Source organism: Mixophyes fleayi, chromosome 6 (genome assembly GCF_038048845.1).
Source record: "Mixophyes fleayi isolate aMixFle1 chromosome 6, aMixFle1.hap1, whole genome shotgun sequence".
Classification (NCBI taxonomy): Eukaryota; Metazoa; Chordata; class Amphibia; order Anura; family Limnodynastidae; genus Mixophyes; species Mixophyes fleayi.
Window position 1 is genome coordinate 18,725,295 of NC_134407.1, and position 19,095 is coordinate 18,744,389.

The window sequence follows — 19,095 nt, forward strand, 5'->3', positions numbered from 1 at the left end:
AGCACAGGTATGTTCAGCTGCTTTCATCTTCCTGATAGCTCCCACGGGAAAATAGCAGCCGCTGCACCTAGTCAGGTCAAAGCCTGGTCTTGCTGTTTCTTTCAGTCCCTGTAGCTTTTAAACTGTTTAACAATTTTCACCTGTCCATAACTGTTTTACACTGTGGGACACCATTTGCCAGAATGGAAGTAACTGTTTTCAGAGCTCTACTTAAAAGTACATTAAGTAAAGTGGGTTTGAACATGGAAAATAAATCACTGCAGAGCTGTTTTCTTTGGAGTGGTGGAGTCCTTAGGGCTTAACAAGCTCAATTTCATAATATTGGAAAAAGAAAGTAGGGTGTTATTGTAAAGCATTTAACCTGCATTTTTACACGCTGATAGTCCAAATATCATGTAAGTGAATGGACCTGTACATGCAATTTTTGACAAGTGTTTGCTTCATTTTGGGTCAATTTTGAGTGTTCAGAACGTGTAACTTTCTATGGGGACACTGGTTTAAGTACATAGTACACTATGCTGCACTGAAGCTTTGTGAGGCATTTATGAACGCGCTTCTGACACTCTATAAAGTAGAAAGTACAAGGTTAGTTTGACCGCCTGTATATACAGGCCTTTATAGTGAAATAAGAGACAACCACTGATCTGTGAGGATATTCAGAGGATGTGCAACTGCCAGAATAAAATGTAGCTGTTTCAATGACTGAATATAGGAAAAATTAAATGGTGAAAATAATTCCGCAATCTGTAAGTAAAGTGGATGTGTAAACTTTTTGTTTTGAGTTTTACTAAATGTGTCATGACTGTACCTTGTCTGTTCTGTTGCGTAATCTACAATAACTTGAAGTGCTGTGTTACATTGCAAGACTAACATAAATTAAGTGTTGTGTTTACATCACAACATAAAAATGAGGATTAGAAAAAAAGTGTAAACCCCAACCAGCGTCTTTTATAAATGCTGAGTAGGATAAAACTGCAGATTATTTAACTTTTCAAGGTCTTTTGCTGGCTAGCACAGCAGCATTAGATTGCAAGTTCTTCAGTCTACGAAGGTCCTTTTGTTAGAGATTTTATAGTTTAGGAAATTAATTCATCATTTTTAATATACATGAAGCTACTGTAAAGAATGGATACAGATCAAGTTATTGTGAATGCAAATAATTGCTACACTAATGAGGTAATGAATGATGTGATCATTCATGCAGTTTTGATAGACATATTGGGCCTGATGTTGAGAACCCAATTAATTTGCACCACATGAAAAAGTGACTTGCATAAAATTTTCCGCACTGCACATGTGCACAAACTGCATCCATATTTTGAGTTGAGTATATGTTATACTAGTACCCACTTGCAGGTGAAGAAACAGGTCAGTACAGAAGGGGTGTGAAGGCGCAATGTAAATACGCCCTTGAGGAGTGCATCCATTTCTTACTTACATACATCTACAAGATAGGAGACCTATCATTGCTTGTCCCATAGACCTCAGAATAAAAAATACAGCAGCAAAAATTTAAATGTACAGGGGCATTTTTTTATGGTGGGAATCTACATAATATTATGAGCCACCAATTGGCGGTGTGCTACTGAATGGCATGTGGTCAAACTGAGTAGGGGACATGACCAGCCCATACAGCGTGATACTAGCACTTAACAACTGCTCTTAAGGAGTGGTGTTAAACAGTAATTACAAGCAGCTACAGTTAATATATATTAAACAATATGATTTTACTTTTTTCACTAATTTCTAAACACTGGGGGGTAAATGTATCAAGCTGAGAGTTTTCCAGCGGGTTTGAAAAACCAATCAGATTCTAGCTATCATTTATTTAGCACATTCTACAAAATGATAGCTAGAATCTGATTGGTTGCTATAGGCAACATCTCCACTTTTCAAACCCGCCGGAAAACTCTCAGCTTAATACATTTACCCCTAGATGTATAATGACAGTGCGCTGTAGTTTCATGTTTCCACCACAGCCATTCTATATCCAGTATAAATATATCACTAAACAATATCTAGATACAATGTTCTTGCCATGATAGACTTTGACTCACATATCCCATCATGCCATAACAGTCACTGACGTGTCATGCTGGGACATGTAGCTCCACTGCAGCTACTATATATATATATACAGCATTCAAAAATGGTGGATTCATGGTGGAGACAGGACTCCAGCCACCAGGAAACAGGATTCCTGTTGCCACCAGGCATCAACAGTCCAGGGTGTTTCTATATTCATGACGATACCGTTCCAAGGGCCTTTTATAAATGTATTAGGTCTGTGTGCAAAAGTAGTGTTTGGGACTTCCCCAAATGTGTAAATGGAGGAATGTTGGGGGGCATATGTGACAAAGGGAGAGTAATGGGTATATGTGACTTGTGCCTTCTCCTCCCTCTCTTGGTCACATATGCTCCTCCACCTTTCTCCTTTCTCACAAATTCCAGCCTGCTGCAGTGTCCTGTGGAGGAGGGTTCTATGTGGGAAGGAAGTCTGTGCAGAGCGCCGGGGACTCCCACATCACGAAGCAGCAGCATATGCTGTGTAGTGCATCACTCGGACTTCTCCTCCACCAGATAGTGTACAAGGGTAAGCTGCTGCCAGGGGCATACCGGAAGCAGAGCATAGTTCCCAATTGTCTCTTCATTCAGGACAAAGCCCTGACTGTACGGACTGGGCACCTATAGCTCGGGATGGTTAGACCAGTGCCCAGGGGCTATCTCTGGTCCTGGTGGACCAGACCAAGCTTGTTAGCAAAATTCACAATTTTACATTTAACTCTGAATCAGGTCCATTGTGAGATACAGGACAATAATGACATACTGTAACTTTGTACCTGTCCAGTAACTCAAAAACAGATCAATAGATTATTATTATATATAGATCAACAATCTTATTTAGATTACAGTTAATGGTATCACTTGCAAGCTATAGCACAACCTACAGAGAGGAGATAATTATATTTACACACTAGCACAAACGATTGAGAGAAAAGCGATGTAACAGGTGAGAGGAAATCAAGTTTTATGTGGTATAAAATACAGTACAGGTGAAGAGGACTATACCTCAGTACATATCTCAGACACAGGAGAATGTAGGAGCTGGGCAAAGTGGGATCAGAATTTCCATAAATAAGTTCCTGCACAGGAAAATCCTGAAGGCTTAGGTGCAAATTAAAAGAAGGGGGATCATTGTTTGTAGTGCTAAGTTCATGCAAAGGTGTACTATAATCATGTAAACTGAGACAGCTGCCGCAGGACCCAGTTTTTGCAAGGCATAATATTAAAAAAAAGGCAGATTATCTTATTGCAAAATTCTAAACAAGTGGCGTCTATCTTCTTTGTGGATTCAATAAAATGATAACATTCCTCCTTTATAGTAGACACAAATGTTTATGGGCATTGTGAAATGTATAAGAGCCATGTCAGCTGTTTCCTTCTGGCAGCTGATTGACCAATCCCTGAGGCGGGTATTCTTCATAAGCAGGGACAGAATGATGAAGGGCTTTATAGGTAGGAGAAGACTGCTAGTCTGGTCCTGAAGTATATAGGGAACCAATACAGTCCAGGAGGGGAGGCAGATGTACAGATATGTGCACCTATCAAATGTAAATGCTGACCAGAAATAGCAAGTCAGAAGGAAGGAATGCCTGTGGCTATTACATGGGAGCACTAAACGTGTTTTATGTATTACATTCATAGGATTTATAAATCATATGCTTCTTGTGGAAAATTGGTTTGTTTCCTATGTATCCAAAATGTAAGTGGAAAGTATATTAGATGGTGGATTCGCCAGACAGTGACACAGAAATGTCTACTTGCAATGCTGAAGCATTTATTGAACACAAGGAAATATAAAAACAGGGGGCTTTTAAAACAATGTTGTGTTTGGTGTCTTTATAGGGACCATTTCTGTGAGAACAGCTATTTAATATGTTCTTGCCTACACAACATTAAAATAAATGAGGATTTCACAAGCACAATATAAAAATGTGAAATAATTCTGTATCACTTCAATAAGAGTTATTTATCAAATTGCAACTACAGCCCTGCAGCAGAAATGCTCCTATTTTTGCGCTAATTGTTTAGTAAGTATATAGATTGATGCGTGGCAGCCACTGTGAGACTCCTGCTGATAGGAAGAGCAGGGCAGATTGGCGCATTCCTTGCTAGGTGCAGGGAATCTCCTCATTCTGCACCCATGTGCAAAATTATGTTTCATGACGCAAGAAATTTAAGAGTACAAATGCCACTGGAGTTGAAAAAACTCTGCAAATGTGAAACATGAAATCTCAGATCCCCTTTCTCTTGTTTAAGACACATATGATTGAACAATCTGCAAAACTGTAAAAAAAATGTAAACATTGAAATTAATTAAGTGATTGTTTAAAATGTGATAGTAGGCAGGACTTGGAGTGATGCTTTTATCTTTGTTTCTATGTTTGAGCAAAATGCACAGATGAAAAAAAATATTAACGACATTAACACCTGTTAATAAGTTAGTCATTAATAAAAAATTCTTTACAAAAAAATGTTTTTCCCCCATGAAATACATTTATCAGGATGATATTGTCTACTGTACATAAAATGCTTTTTTACAGTTGCTCCTGATGACAAACACATGCTGTAGCATGCATAAACATTGGTCATCACTATCAATCAGCACTTACACCTGCCCTGTAGCTGGGGCAAGTGATACGGCTAAAAATCACATATCTCAGAGATGCCCAGAGCTTGAATCGGACGGATGTACGTGAATTCAACCTTGGAGCATCCTTACTGTACATTGATTACATGCATACCCCCCTTCCCTCCCCTGTTCCGCCCTTGACCGTAGGCTGTCAGAAGTGTCATTTGCGCTTGAAGATGAATTGCATGCGCTTGCGTTCACTGGTGTATAGTGCATTTCTGGGCATGTGCAGAGCAATTTTATGCAAACTACGGCATGTATTTGCAACTGCATTCAGGCACACAATGACTCTCTAAATTGCACCATGTTTTCAGGAATTACCTGTATACTAGTGTCTTTTCAGTAGTATATATACACACAACTTATGCTCTAGCCTTATGTACATCCTTTTCAATACAGATCATAGATGCTAAATCTTTATCACTTGTTCTATGTTATGATTTCTCTGTACCTTCTGTATTTACTTGTTCTGTACCACTTTGGGGTTTATTGAACAACATGGTGCTATGTATACAAATATGCTGTAAGAAATAGCAATTATATTCTAACTTTTTCTAGTGCAAAATTAAAGTAATCTGATAGTAGCTGAATCTGGATGCTATGGGCTACAGGACATTAGTGTACATTACACCATAATATTCAAATTCTGGAGCATGTACAGATCTCAAACACAGGAAGAATATATTATATGAAAATGTATCTCTTGCCCAAAATGTTGTTTGCTTTCAGAACTGTTTACATCAATAGACCCAGACACAACCAGCTGTATTTGGGGGGTGAAACCTGTCAGATAATGAATAAATCTGTGTATACCCATAGGTGAAGGGGGGGACCAGCGCGAAAGTAATATCTAAAATAATACCAAGAAGCTGAGATCTTATAACTAACAGCCTGGCACAACCCAATGTGGGTGTTTTTTTAAATACTTAACTGCCAAGGAGTGGTAATCAATTCTTTCTATGGATAGTGCCCTTTGCTTGGTTCATTAACCATAGTCCCCTCATTAAACACCATTCATGTTCTGCTGCTGTAAATAAATGCATCTCCCCTCACCTTCACTGTGTCTGCCTTACTGCTAATGTGATATTTCCCCCTGAGTTAAGTGTTTGAATATTGGACTGCAGTGGAGTTGACCCAAATATTGCTTGTTTCTGCATTTGTCTTATATATTAGCATGTACTTTTACTGTTTAGTGGGAATGTTGTGTTAGTGACCCCCCCCCCCCCCCCAGAGGTTAAAATAAATATGTTTATGTAAGAAATGCAAAACAAACATGTGCCTTTCTTTAAAAATGCACGTCCGATATATTTGGGGCCATATCTTAGTAGCCACTAGGGCAGCAATTGCGTACCTTTAGAAACAGCCATCTCCCCCTACCCTCCATAAACACATTGCGAAGATCCATTTAGTTTTCAAATGGAGACTTAGATGCTCCCTATTCTATGACACCGTCCTCCCCAATCGTTAAGTGGATGTCGTGGCACGAATTTACAACTGATGGTGAAGGTTCCAGATTAATCCACCCCCTAGAAACACATAATCCCCTAACTCCTGTTCCGCCAGATCTACCCCCAGCCCAAGTTGAACTTTTAATACAGTGTCTATTTCCCCACCTCGTTAGGATATTGTTGATATCTACATTCACATATGTTGTGTGATTTGATATACAATGTTATGTCTGCTCCTGACTATGTACCTCCATCCTTCCCCCTTTTTTTTCTGTATCCCTCTACCCTTTACTCTTAAAACCCTAATAAAAATGATTAATGATTAAAAAAAGCAAAAAAACCGCATGTATATCAGTATATGCACTTCCGCATTAAACAAGCAGATCTGGAGATACACCTGTTGATGAATACGAGGGTTGATCCGCTCTGCTCTAACAGGCAGGACACTGCAGGATACGTCCAATACATATGAAGAATATCAAGTCACAAACAAGGGACAGGAAAAATAAAATATTCAATTAATATCACCCATTAATAATATAGTCATTACTGACAAAACATAAAAAAATAGAAAAGTGGTGTTTTTTGCCTCTTTTCTCCATAAAATACATTTATCATGATGTTATTAATGTCTACTGTACTGATTGCAAACACATGTTCTAGCATGTATACACAGCCATTATCACTAATAATCAGCACTTACACCAGACCTGTAGCTGGAGCAAGTGATACGACAGAAAATCATGTACTTAAGAGATGCCCAATGCTTGATTCGGACACTGCTGGGTGCGCTCGAGATTGGCACGCCCTTACTGTAAATTGACTACGTACATACGCCCAGCCCCCTCTCCATTCTGCTACTGAAATTGTAGGATGTATTAAGGGTCCCTTGCACTTGAAGATGAATTGGACGTTGCTGCGTTCTCTGCCGTATGATTCATTTCTGCAATTTTTCCGCAAAATACGGCAAGTATTGGTATTTACCTTCCTTAATGATTCAGGCCCGTCTTCTTTTTTAGTAATCTCTGTGAGATCTAAGATTTCCACCATGCAATGGTACCCAGTTGTTGTATTCCTAAGTCCCTAATAAGGTATTTAGATATGCCAAGTTACCACTGAGCTGGGCTGCCATCAGGGGGAGAGAGAGAGGACTCATTATTAAATATGGGTGCTATTGATTTAATGTCAGGACTGGCTGTGTGTGTGTGTGTGGGGGGGGGGGGGACTACAGTGTTCACTCATTAGATTTTCCACATTTCATGTACCAAACAGGTCCTCAACATTCCAGGATCCAGACAAGCAGCAACTGAGCTTCAGACATGGACAGCTGCAGGTAGTGGAAGCTACAAGAACAGGTAGGAAAGAGCAGGGTAGTCTGCCAACTGTCTTGATTCTGGTGACAAAGTATCAATTTTGGGTGACTATCCTGCTCAGCCAGGAAAAGGTCCATGTCATTCATGTGGTGGAATTTGGGAACAAGTGAGGGGCATGTTAAAGGATCTTTGGATCAGCAATGTTGGTGTACCAAAGTCATTTTCGGAGAGGGGGGGCCCTGTCTGTTTCATTTGTACTGGGCCCCATAATTTCTGATGGCAGCCCTGCCACTCAGACTCAACAGAGGAAAAAAAATATGAAATTGGGCCTCGCTATAGTCCTTTCCCCTAAATATGGTCCTACCATTTTACTAACAGATAAGGTTAAATGGACAGAGGGGTTCAGTTACCCTCTCTCTTTCAAACTCTCTCCTCTTTTTCCTTTCTGTGACTTTTCTCCCTTCTCTATCCCCTTCTCCTTTTCACACACTTTCACCTTTCCTGTTTGATTGTTTGGCATTGCCAGACTTTAGCTATCTGGAAATGCCACTCATGTTACCATTGTCATTATGAAGGGGTATGTGTGATCAGGTAATATTAGCTGAAAGTTTAGTTTCTGCCACTTTGCTTGTTTCCAATTTTGGTATCTGTAACATTTTGATGTTTCAGAGAATTGGATTTCCACTAAATATATTGAGCATCTCCCTAAACCTATATTAAAAACAAATAAAAAAATATATATTTTTGTGCAGAAAAAAAGAAGCTCCTTTACATTTATTTAATTGTCCTTTGAAATGCTGACAATATGTGAATACATCTGTATATATTGGCCACAGGGGTGACACAATTATGAATCAGGGATTACGAAAGCAGTAACATGGCACTAGGCCAAACAATAAGTATAGCCAAGCACTGTTAATGTTAATGCTAGATACTAGCATTGTTGGATAAGTGCTGATAGTGTGAATGCCATAAATCTCTTTCATTGTGTTAGGCACAGCGGGAAGCGAGTCCGCACAATTTCGAGTTCTCACTTTCTGACCTCAGGTCTCACCACTAACTATCTGTTGACATTTTTGGTAACACGGTTTCTCTTTATGTGCCTAAACTGTTGATTTGTTTAGTCGAGATAAAACATTACATTTTGTCTCATGTTTTCCTAAGATTTCAATTTCAAAGGTAACACTCTCCATCTGCTTTCAACATGTTTCTTCTGACATTAACTAATGTCTCCTATTAGTAGTTAAAGAGGCCAATCTGCTGAGAGTCGTTTCCAAGCAGAGTTCAAACGGGCCACAAGGAGAAGCACATTCTACACCACCTCCTTAAAACGGTTTGTCTATTGTTAAGCCAAAGTCCTGGAGAGCACACTAGGGAAACACAGGGCTTGTTTATCACTTAAAGTCTGGCATAACTGTGTAAATATAAAATATTGATGCTTAACAAATCAGTGGATCAAAGTGATACTCTAAAACTGATCAATGATGGCTTTAACTGGGTTGCTATTAATAGAACACAGAGCAAGATTAGTATCTTTGTATTTGTGTAAGAAGAAAATATAATCTCATTTATTTTCCCTGTGTATGGAAATTGATGCTTAAAACAATATGTCATCTTTTACACTACACCTGTCATTTATTGTTTTATTTGACATACTCGTCAGGTTTTTTTCTGAAGCTTATTATTGTCTAAAGGTGCAGCATGCATATCTGTTTTGCATGATTAAAGCAGCAATCTCGTTAAAATCAGGTTAGTTTTTTTCAACATAAATCACTGTGGCATGTTATAAAAAGAATGTTGGTATTTACCATTTTCCAGTTAGGCTGCTATTAATGATTTATGATTTTTAGACTACCATGACAACCACAGTCACATGATGTAGTTTGTAAAGAGGTTCTATAATGCCCCTCTGAGCTCTGTCTGCACTTTGACATTCTCTTTCTCCCCCCTCTGCCATTACATAACATGCTGACAGCTGTGAGTCTGTGTCTGCGTAGAAAACTGAATGTGTTTGTGCCTGGCAGCCATTTTTATTTGCCAACCAGTGAGCTTTTGAAAAGGAAATTATTTGTAATGAAGATAGCTAAGCAAAATGACTGAATGAATCCCATACATACAGAAAAAGTACATGGCTTGCTTTTTAAAGAAAAAAATCTTCTATGTGGGATTGTTGCTTCAGAAGTTAATAAATCACAACTACCGATCACAAAATATTAAGTCACACTTACTGATCTCATGACCCATGCCAGGTTAAAGCACAAGGGTGACAGACAAGCATTTCTGAATGCTGTGTTTTTTACATATTCTATTTTTTACTGAATACACTGTGCAGTCTATGTGAAAGGTATTTTTTCCATGTTGGAGAATTGTAGGCCATTCTAAAATGTCACAATGTGCAAAAATGTAGTTTTTCAGATATAGCAAAAATAAAAACACGTTGAAAATAACTATATGATTCACATTATGGGAACTCAAAAACAAGTACTGAAAATGTCATAGTAAAAACGTCAAGTAAAAGTAGGTGTTATACACAAACACAGTATAACTAACCAGGATCTTTAGTAAACTTATGTAGCTCCTAAAACAGTTCTTACTAAATTGTAATAGCTGGTAAGAGCAAAGATACACATGTTTGCACTTTATTAAATAAGCTCAAAAGTGCTCTCATGTGACAGCGGAACTGCCCAATGGCTGCAGTGTGCTACTTTTTAGGCTGCAGAACTAAGTGGAAAAATGTAGTGTTTAGAAACAATCATTTGTCATCACCCCAAGGCTGCAGGGTGGCACCTGACAACACGGGCACTTGTAAATATCAAGTCACTCTGTTGTGAATATAGACAGCTAAGGCTGGTATCACATGAAAACGCCAGTGTATAGCTCTAAGAAATACTTTCCATGTCCATTTTGGAGTTTCCTCTGACACACATTGCATGTATTTGACTACAAAACTCTGACATTGGGCTATTTTATTGTTTTTGCAATAAAATACCTTGTATATTCTTCAATGAGTGGACATAAAAATGATCTAAAGACATTGCCCTCTATACCTGAAGTTCCAACTTATATTTGCTAGGTAAAGATCTCTAACCGTATTGGCAGAAATATGATAGGGCCACAGTATTGACATTGGTCTGACAATAATTTTCATTATCCCTGTAGCATCAAGAGCTACAAGTTTCCCTAGGCAAAAGATAATTCTATGACCTTATTATATACACAGATACATATGAAGAAATCATTACTATTATTATAACCTTACCGGCAGTGGGTTAAAGTTTTGATCCACCAGATGGTTGTATCCATGATCAAAGAATGAATGTCTGATCACAACATCAATTCCTTGATTGGCTGACATTCCTAACGTGTTTAGCCACCTAAATAAAAGAAAACACAATCTGCTTCAGTCACTGCAGAGAGAACAGAGGAAGATCAGGCATACTGTTTCATGTCCCAACACAGGCTCCGTTATTAGAAGAAAATAACAGAGGAGACCAAGGCTGCTGACTGCTGCTTTCTATCTGTCATCCAGCCATACATGATACAACAAGACAGACAGTGTGTACCATTACTACATCTTTACCTTCATCTTAATATACTATCGCAGTGTATATCAATGTATGTGTGGGTCTAACATGCGGGAAGAATACTTTGCCTGGATGATAACAATGTATAACTTAACCAGACTTACAAAGCTCAGAAGCGTATAGAATAATAATTAACAATTACTCAATGTTTATAATATGCAAGATTATATACCTTAAACCAGTTTATTTAAATTAAATACAAATATGAAGAAAAGTACAATGTGAAAGGCCAGGTCTACATTATTACTGTTACTCAGTGAAATAGGGAATAAATTTGAATTAGCTAATTAGTAAATATATACAATTACCCAATTCCTTGTCCTCCATAGAAGGAGGCGGTACAGCACGCCTGGGTAGATTGAGAGTACAGCCCCTATAGACGGTGTGACACTTTTATATGTTCTTGCACACAGTGCGCTCATGGCTGTGAGTCTCTACATTTTTGGTCATGAGGTTTATTTTAGATATGAAGTTAAACTATTAAGTATAAATATGGGCTGGCCTTTGCCTTGTCTTTAAAATTATTTTAGGTCCTAATTGATTTTATAACTTAGTTTCATTATATACAAAAAATAACTAATAAGTCCAGGGCAGACCATAATACAGAATAAACAATACATTTCTCCTCCATGAAAAGACTAAGGAGAGAAGTAATATGTATCTTATCCAATTGTTTAGTGCTGTAGAGAATGCTGGCGCTATACAAATAAATGCTATTAATTAATTAATAGGAGCTCTTACAGAAATTACAATGGAATTACATTTAATTTGTCTGTTACAGTTGTATTACTGAGCCTTTTCTGGTAAGGGAAGACAGGAATGAGGCAGATGACAAGATGTTTGTGGAACAATGTAGTAGTTGGTTCTCAACATCACTGATAGGCACCACTGCCTTGAGAAAATAGTCCTTTGTACCACTCAGAGTATGCCTGAGTATCTCATTAATCACTATAGTGTTTATTCTCTGATAACACATATGACAAAAAAAGTCACTTCAAAGCTCTGCCTACTATAACTTACATAATAATTACAAGGTTTCCATTTTCTCCTAAAATACTGCTTGTTCAAGATTAATTAATGACAAGAAAGTCATGTAAGTCTGGGGACAATAGAGTGTCTTCCTTTTTCATGTGTCACATTTGTACATTTTATTGCTTATATTACACTGGTTTTTGTGAGTCTATAACAGAGCTGCTCAATATAAAGTGATCCTGTGGGGTACAAAGCCCATCCTCATGAAAGTACAGGGTGGCACACGGAAGGCAGTTTGAGAGGTCTGAGCTATAGATCAGCTCTGTGTCCTATCTCCCACATAATCATCTGTTCACAAATATAAAATAATTAAAAATTTGGGGAGGCAGTCGGAAATTACATGGTAGTGCTGAAGAGTGCCATCAAACCAAGGACAGGATTGTTTCAAAGATCTACTGCACTCCATCTCAGTTCAGTTGCTGGACACATAGGACCTCATTTAGAGTCGGACGCAAAGTCCGTTTAAGAAGTGTAGGAGTGGGAGTGTGCCACAGCTTGGTAGGGTATTATGAGTGGCAAGCAACCCCAGCCCTATCGAGCTGCGAGCAGTTCCTGCAGCTAGCTAACGCTTGCGCCACCTAATTCCTGCCGCACAGCTTTAGCCCTGTTTTGACGTGTGTTGCGTCTGCGCCTCACTGAGACTAGGATGTATTTACATGGTCACGCCTTCACAAATCGGTGTTCCTCCCATTCTCTCGTAGTGAGTCGCAAGCTGTCGCAAGTGTTAATTGCGTCCAAGATGCCGGTGGATTTGGTGCTTTCTGCACATGCGTGGTAGTGTTTCTTTGCTGGATGCGCCTAAAACGGACTTTGCGTCCGACTCTAAATGAGGTCCATAGAGTTCAGTGGTCATTGCTGTTGCCATCTCTGTTCCGCTCTGGTGATCTCTGCAGCCTCCATGATGGCAACCACCAGAACTTCTGCATACATGAGAACAAGTGTAATTGCTCTGTATCAAGCAGTTAGCATGTTGCCAAATAAAAATCCTGGGCACACATCTACACTGAGCTGACAGCTAACCACAAGAGTGCCCATGCAGCACAAAAGCGAAAGCCTTTCCCAGAGCCAGAGCAGGAAGGAGGTACAGTTGGTGACTGACAGTAATGATTGGCAGCAGATGACGATTTCTACAAAGACTAGTTCATGTTACATGTCTCCACCTTACACGGTCTCTTCTCTTTCCAACCATGGCACACCACCAGTAGCTGCAAAAAAATGCCAGTGGTTGCTTTAATATTGGTGGCTGATAATGCTTCTGCCTTATAGCAGCCACATACACATTCCCCACCAGCAGCTACAATTCTTATTCCAGTACCTTATGTATCAATTGTTCCCCAAACCTTTTAGATTGTAAGCTCATATGGGCAGGGCCACCTGCACCTACTGTTTAATGTCCTTGTATGCTATGTATTTGTAGCATGAACCTCAATGTACAGAACTGTGTAATATGTTGGCAATTTTATTTATAAAGATAATAATATTAAAGTATCGGCTTGGAGACAGAAGCATTAGTGTGTACAGTCAGCATTCAGCCAGGAACACCAGACCTGCCTAGCTACTCCTAGAAAAAGCTACATTTAGTTTTGCCACATTCACAACCATCTAACATCTGTTTCCAGTATAAACAGGAGCAGTAGCGCATATAGACGCCTGACGTCACAAAACAGCACTTGTGCTGATGGACTCGTAAATGGCCCTTTACAGCTTTATTGGAGGGGTATTTATCACAGTGACTCAAATCTTATTAGAAAACAAATGGAAGGAGAAGAGCAGAGACCCTAACGCAGGCAGGTTATGCTAATAATATTTACATAATATTATACTTTGTGCTTTACTGGAGCCAGTCTGGGCCTGCTGATTCACCTTATATTAAATTATGTAGTTCCAGGTTTAAAAAAAAAGTGTTCACTTAAATCACAATTAAAAGGGGAGGAAATGGAGCAGTCTTTAACTCATGTGTTTCAGAGGGGAGGTTAAGTGACGCGATGGCCAAGGCCCCGTTCCCTGCTATGAAATACCTACATTCACAGCATTGCATAGCGGGAGCAGGGCTTAAACATGCAATCGCATCTTAAAGCCATGCCTCCATCAAGGAGGATGCCTACTCTTCCGGGAGTCTGAGAGTACTCCCCGAAAATTGAGAATCTCCTTAAAATTGCGAGAGAGTAGGCAAGTATGGTATGGATACGTATGTACTTCACCAACTGGTTCATTCAAACCTAGATTTTTATGTACAGGTTATGTTTGTCAGCCTACTGGTCAAAGTCTGATTTATAGATATCCAATAGTTAATAAGTTTAAATTAGAAATGTTAAAAAAATGTGACACATAAGGTTTTTACAAACAGCTGCAAAAGTGCCACAATTTATACCAGGCCTGGCCAAGCTGCGGCTCTCCAGGTGTAGTAAAACTGCAAGTCCCTGTATGCCCTGCAAGCTGTTAGCTGGCTATCTACTGGCAAAGCATGCTGGGGCTTGTAGTTTTAGAATATCTAGCGAACCACAGGTTGGCCAGGCCTGGTCCATACCAAGCAGACATTTGCTTTCAGATTTCAATTTATAACAGAAAAATTAAGGCACAGAGCTGATTAAGGATCAATTCACATTTGCACTTTGTTTTTAAACAACCCACATAGTCATAGGGCTTTCCTAGACTAAGCAGAAGCTGACCTGATCTGTGCTGCTCCAAAAATTGCAAAATGTAGGCTGCCTAATCTTACCATGACAACTGCATGATACAGGGTTAACTGCAGTCAGTGCCCGGACTGTAAACTGATACACTAGACACTGGAATGAAGGTTCCTTAACAGTTTCAGACTGATGCAGACTTGTTCAAATTACCTCCCGTGGAATCAATTTAGAGGTAAAAACAAGCTTGCCGAGGTGTTATGTATAATTTTCTACTAATAAATGCTTATAGGGCTTCTGATCAATGGAGAAATCTAAACACAAATAATTGTTGCTGCCCTAGGGGCTCTCACCAAGTAGTCACTAGGAAGTGTGGTTTAACTGGAGTTCTCTAATCCTTTTCTCAGTTTCTTCATTTACAATGTCACCAATGCCAAATCTCAGGCTTTACTGCTTAGTTACAGGCAAATTATACAAATCTGGCAACCAATTGCCCTTTCCCACTCCAAGCTTGTGAAGACCATAAAGGAAAGGGCTCTCCTGATACCTTTGATATCTGTCTTTTTGTTTTATGTATGCATGCTCATTAATAAATACCAAGTCTAATGATATAAATGCAGGACTAGAAAAGCCATAAACAGCTGCGTTGCTATAAAATACTCCAGATGCTGAAAATTATTTATAGTGTATATTTATAGTAAGGTATGCATATGCCGTCAGCATTTATATATTTTGGTAAGGTTAATGGTTTTATGCTTGTTGAAGAGTTAACAAACTGAAAGGATGTGATTAGCGAGAGCTGACACAGAGTAACTTGTGTTAACAGAGGTGTAGTAATTGCAATCTGTGTCCTAATTGCTTTTGCATGTGTGTTACAATAGTGCTCACACAAAAGGGAGATATTTCCTGCGTGTAACATGGCTTCTATCCCAGTGCAAGTATGGTGCAAGCTGTGATATCGCACAGATGTTACACAGGACCTGGTGCCAAAATATTGCATTGTATGTGCGGATTAGCTCAATGAGGTTAAGAGGTAAAAATCAAATATGTGGTGGTGGGTTTCTTTGCACACAGAAAATGTTATTTACCAACAGAAAGATATTCAAGGTACAATATATATCTATTTACGCAAATGAGTATAATTTTCTGCCTCCTGTATAATAAGGAGCATGCTAATATTCTGGGCTGCCCCATAAGAGAACTCTGAGTGACCTATTGCTGGTTTGTGAGTCCGGTGGCAAATGTGGATAGATTAAAATGTCAGCGTTCATCAAATTACCGCTAGCACCAACCCCTTCTTTCATTTTACCTTCTCCAGTTAAATGTAAAGTAAATAGAACCTAGGTATCTTGCTGATTATAGCCCCTATCTGTAAAACTCTTTGCTATATAACCTCTCCTGTAGCTCTTGCCATCCTTGGTGGGTGGTTGTACTGAGTCCTCAGAGGGCCAGATGTAGACAGAGGATTTTCCAATTTATTTATTTTTATTTTATTTTATTTTTTTATTTTTTTAACATTGATCGAAATTTACCTAGAAATGCACTTTCCCGTACAAAACACAGACTACTGAATTTCCCCCTTTTTCAAATAAGAATAAAATGTAAAGGTGAATAATTCTTTGGCAAAATCTCACTTTTGTATATGTGTGTGCATAACTAGCTGCATTCACGTGTGTGACCCAAAATAAACCGGGAACTTCCACTCAGCCCTTCCCCATCAGAAGATGCAGATGTTGCCATCTTAATCTGCAAAGTGACGCACTCGTCAGTAACAGTGAGTGCATGATGCCATAAACCAGGTGTGTGCTCGGGACACGTATTACTGCATTAGTCTAAAAGTGTTGTTTTATTTATATGCAGCAAAGAGATGGATAGTTTATTCATAATTATCTCCATATCTTTATGTTACCAAAGACACAACATGTTCAAAAAAGTATCTAACTAAAAACTTTATTTCGATACAATTATACATTTTTGGATACAAAAAAAGATAACGTAGATGTGCAGCTCTAATGCTGTTTCTTTCTCCTTTGAGATATTTGTAAGACTGATCTGTCACTCTTGCCGCTCTAGACACTTCACACCACTCTGAAAACACCTCCACTGGCTCCCCATATCCTCCACAATACATTTCTAACTATTCCCCATCACCCTTTCATACATCTCAAACCCCATGTGGAAATACCCTCATGCCCACTTAGATCTACCCCTGACCTGTGTCACGCCTCTTCTCTGGTAACGACCTATAAGACTTCTCCTGTGCTGCTCCCCACTTGTGGAATTTCCTCCCAGCCCAATCAGATTCAACCACAACCTTCAAATCTGGTCTCTGAATATCCTTCTCTTACCCAGAGCCTACCCTACTCCCATCTATACTACTCACACTGGTAAACCCTCACATCTGACCCAATCTCACACTGCATCCTTGTCTCAGCTCTGCACTTTCCCCACTATAATGTTCCCTCTCTCTCTAAAGAAGGACTTATCCTATACTTTATTTTCACATTTGCATTTATTTTATCTACCTTGTATGTCCTTGTTTAATATATGCTCTGTTTCCCACACAGAAACACTATGACGCCCACAAATCAACAACTATAATATCAATTAAGAGATTTTATTCTGCAGGACAAGGTATTGAAATGAGTTTAAAGGGGTGGATTTGCATTTTCTGACCCCCCTCACCAAACCCTTCCTCTGTGCTTCCCCAAACATTCCTAGCAACAGAGTGCTCTATTGTATGGTACATTATAATGAATGTAATTCAAAATATAAAGTAAAAAAAAAAACTGGGTGCTCACCATTGCTTTTAATGAGATGTATTTTGTACCATACAGAAGCATGTTATACAATAAGATCACATTTATATGTTCACGGATAGCAATGGAATAAGGCATTAAAACATACAAATGTGAATTTAAAGTGAAATTTTGTAGTCATTGCGTGCACTCTTATCATTACCGTTGCTGCAATAGGTCATGCTCTCCAAAGTTGAATGACGGACAACACCAGTGTATACGTATGTTCGTCAATTAGTCACATTTACATAAAAATTAAACTTTGCATGTCCACATTTTTTATTGTTCATAAATAACCTTTATAGCCCCCAAACCCTCTTTTTGATCTGCTGTGTAGTTTTGGGTGAGTAAACTTCTCCTTTGTTTCTCCAACATTTTGTTTGGCTGCAGTATTTATAATCACATCCACCCTGTGTATTATTTTTAGGCTTCTTAGTAATTGTGCTTTTTGTAGTTGTATCTAGTAATCTCAGTTTTATGATGATTTGTATCCAGAGCTCTGCCAAGATATGTGTTTGTGACTAGGAATATGCATGAAAAAATGTGCATCTTTTTAGAACAAATGTTAAGTGTCCTCCTCTGTTCACATGATATTTTTGGAGATGTATATGTGATTCATATCACAAAAGTTTGAGAAAATGTTTCTTACGGTACAGAACATTGCAATTTTAGTCAATAGTTGAAAGCGTAGATAAAACCTCTACAGATCGCTAGCAGCATGTTTATCAACTTGTCTCACAGCTTCCCTGTAGCACAATATTCTTTGTACCTAATGAACCCTATCCATCAGAACTAAATAGAGAGCAAAAGTTTCTGAGAAAATGTATGTGTGCAGGTCCATTTGTTTACTAGATTTTTTTCATTGGCTATCAGCGTCAATATGTCTATAAATATGCAAATTAAAATAATTCCTGCCCATGTACTTGGCCAAATAACACTTTGGCGCTGGGACTGGTTGAGAATTTGGAGAGTGCGGCATACTGCCTTATATTATTATTGTAATATGCACTGTGAATTAGGCCTGTTTTTGTTTCATTAAAGATATATAAGGCCAGAGGTCTGCCAGCTCTGAGAATTTAAGTATATATGTGGAGTTGAAATGACTGTGCCAACCAAGGAACGCTTCTAAAAATGTATCCCTTATCTCATTACAATAATCTTGCTTTGCAAAATTAAATCTTGAACCATGAACTTCTCCCCATTTAAATGTGCAAACGCAGTCATAATGCTCAAAAAACATGTCCGTGTGGCCGGATCTATCGGTGCATCTAAGTAAATCGAGGTGCACAACTGGTTCAAAGCTTCATTAACGCTGTGGAGCAGCTGTTTTGCAGTTCCAGTGACTACAACGTGCTATTCAAATTTAGTTACAAATATAATACTTAATGAATAATATACAAGTACTGCACGTCACAAAGTGGGGAAAGATATTAAAATGTCTTTACTGCCAACAGTATATCTCAGAACCTATATCCCGAAGTTCTCCCATACTGCCTGGCATTTTCCTTCTACACTTACAGACCTCTGCTACATGTGCTGCAGTAAAATCGTTCTGCCCCAAGCATATGTATTGACGTTGCATTACTTTAGTCTCTGACTA

General features: G+C 38.7%; 1 protein-coding gene across 1 annotated transcript in view; it reads right to left on the reverse strand.

The window, feature by feature from the left end:
- The window catches only part of HPSE2 (heparanase 2 (inactive)), a 267,375-nt gene that overhangs the window by 39,804 nt on the left and 208,476 nt on the right, over window positions 1-19,095 (reverse strand). The window contains exon 9 of the mRNA XM_075215955.1: window positions 10,714-10,828. Coding sequence (XP_075072056.1) covers window positions 10,714-10,828 — 115 coding nt within the window. The remainder of the gene's footprint in view (window positions 1-10,713; window positions 10,829-19,095) is intronic.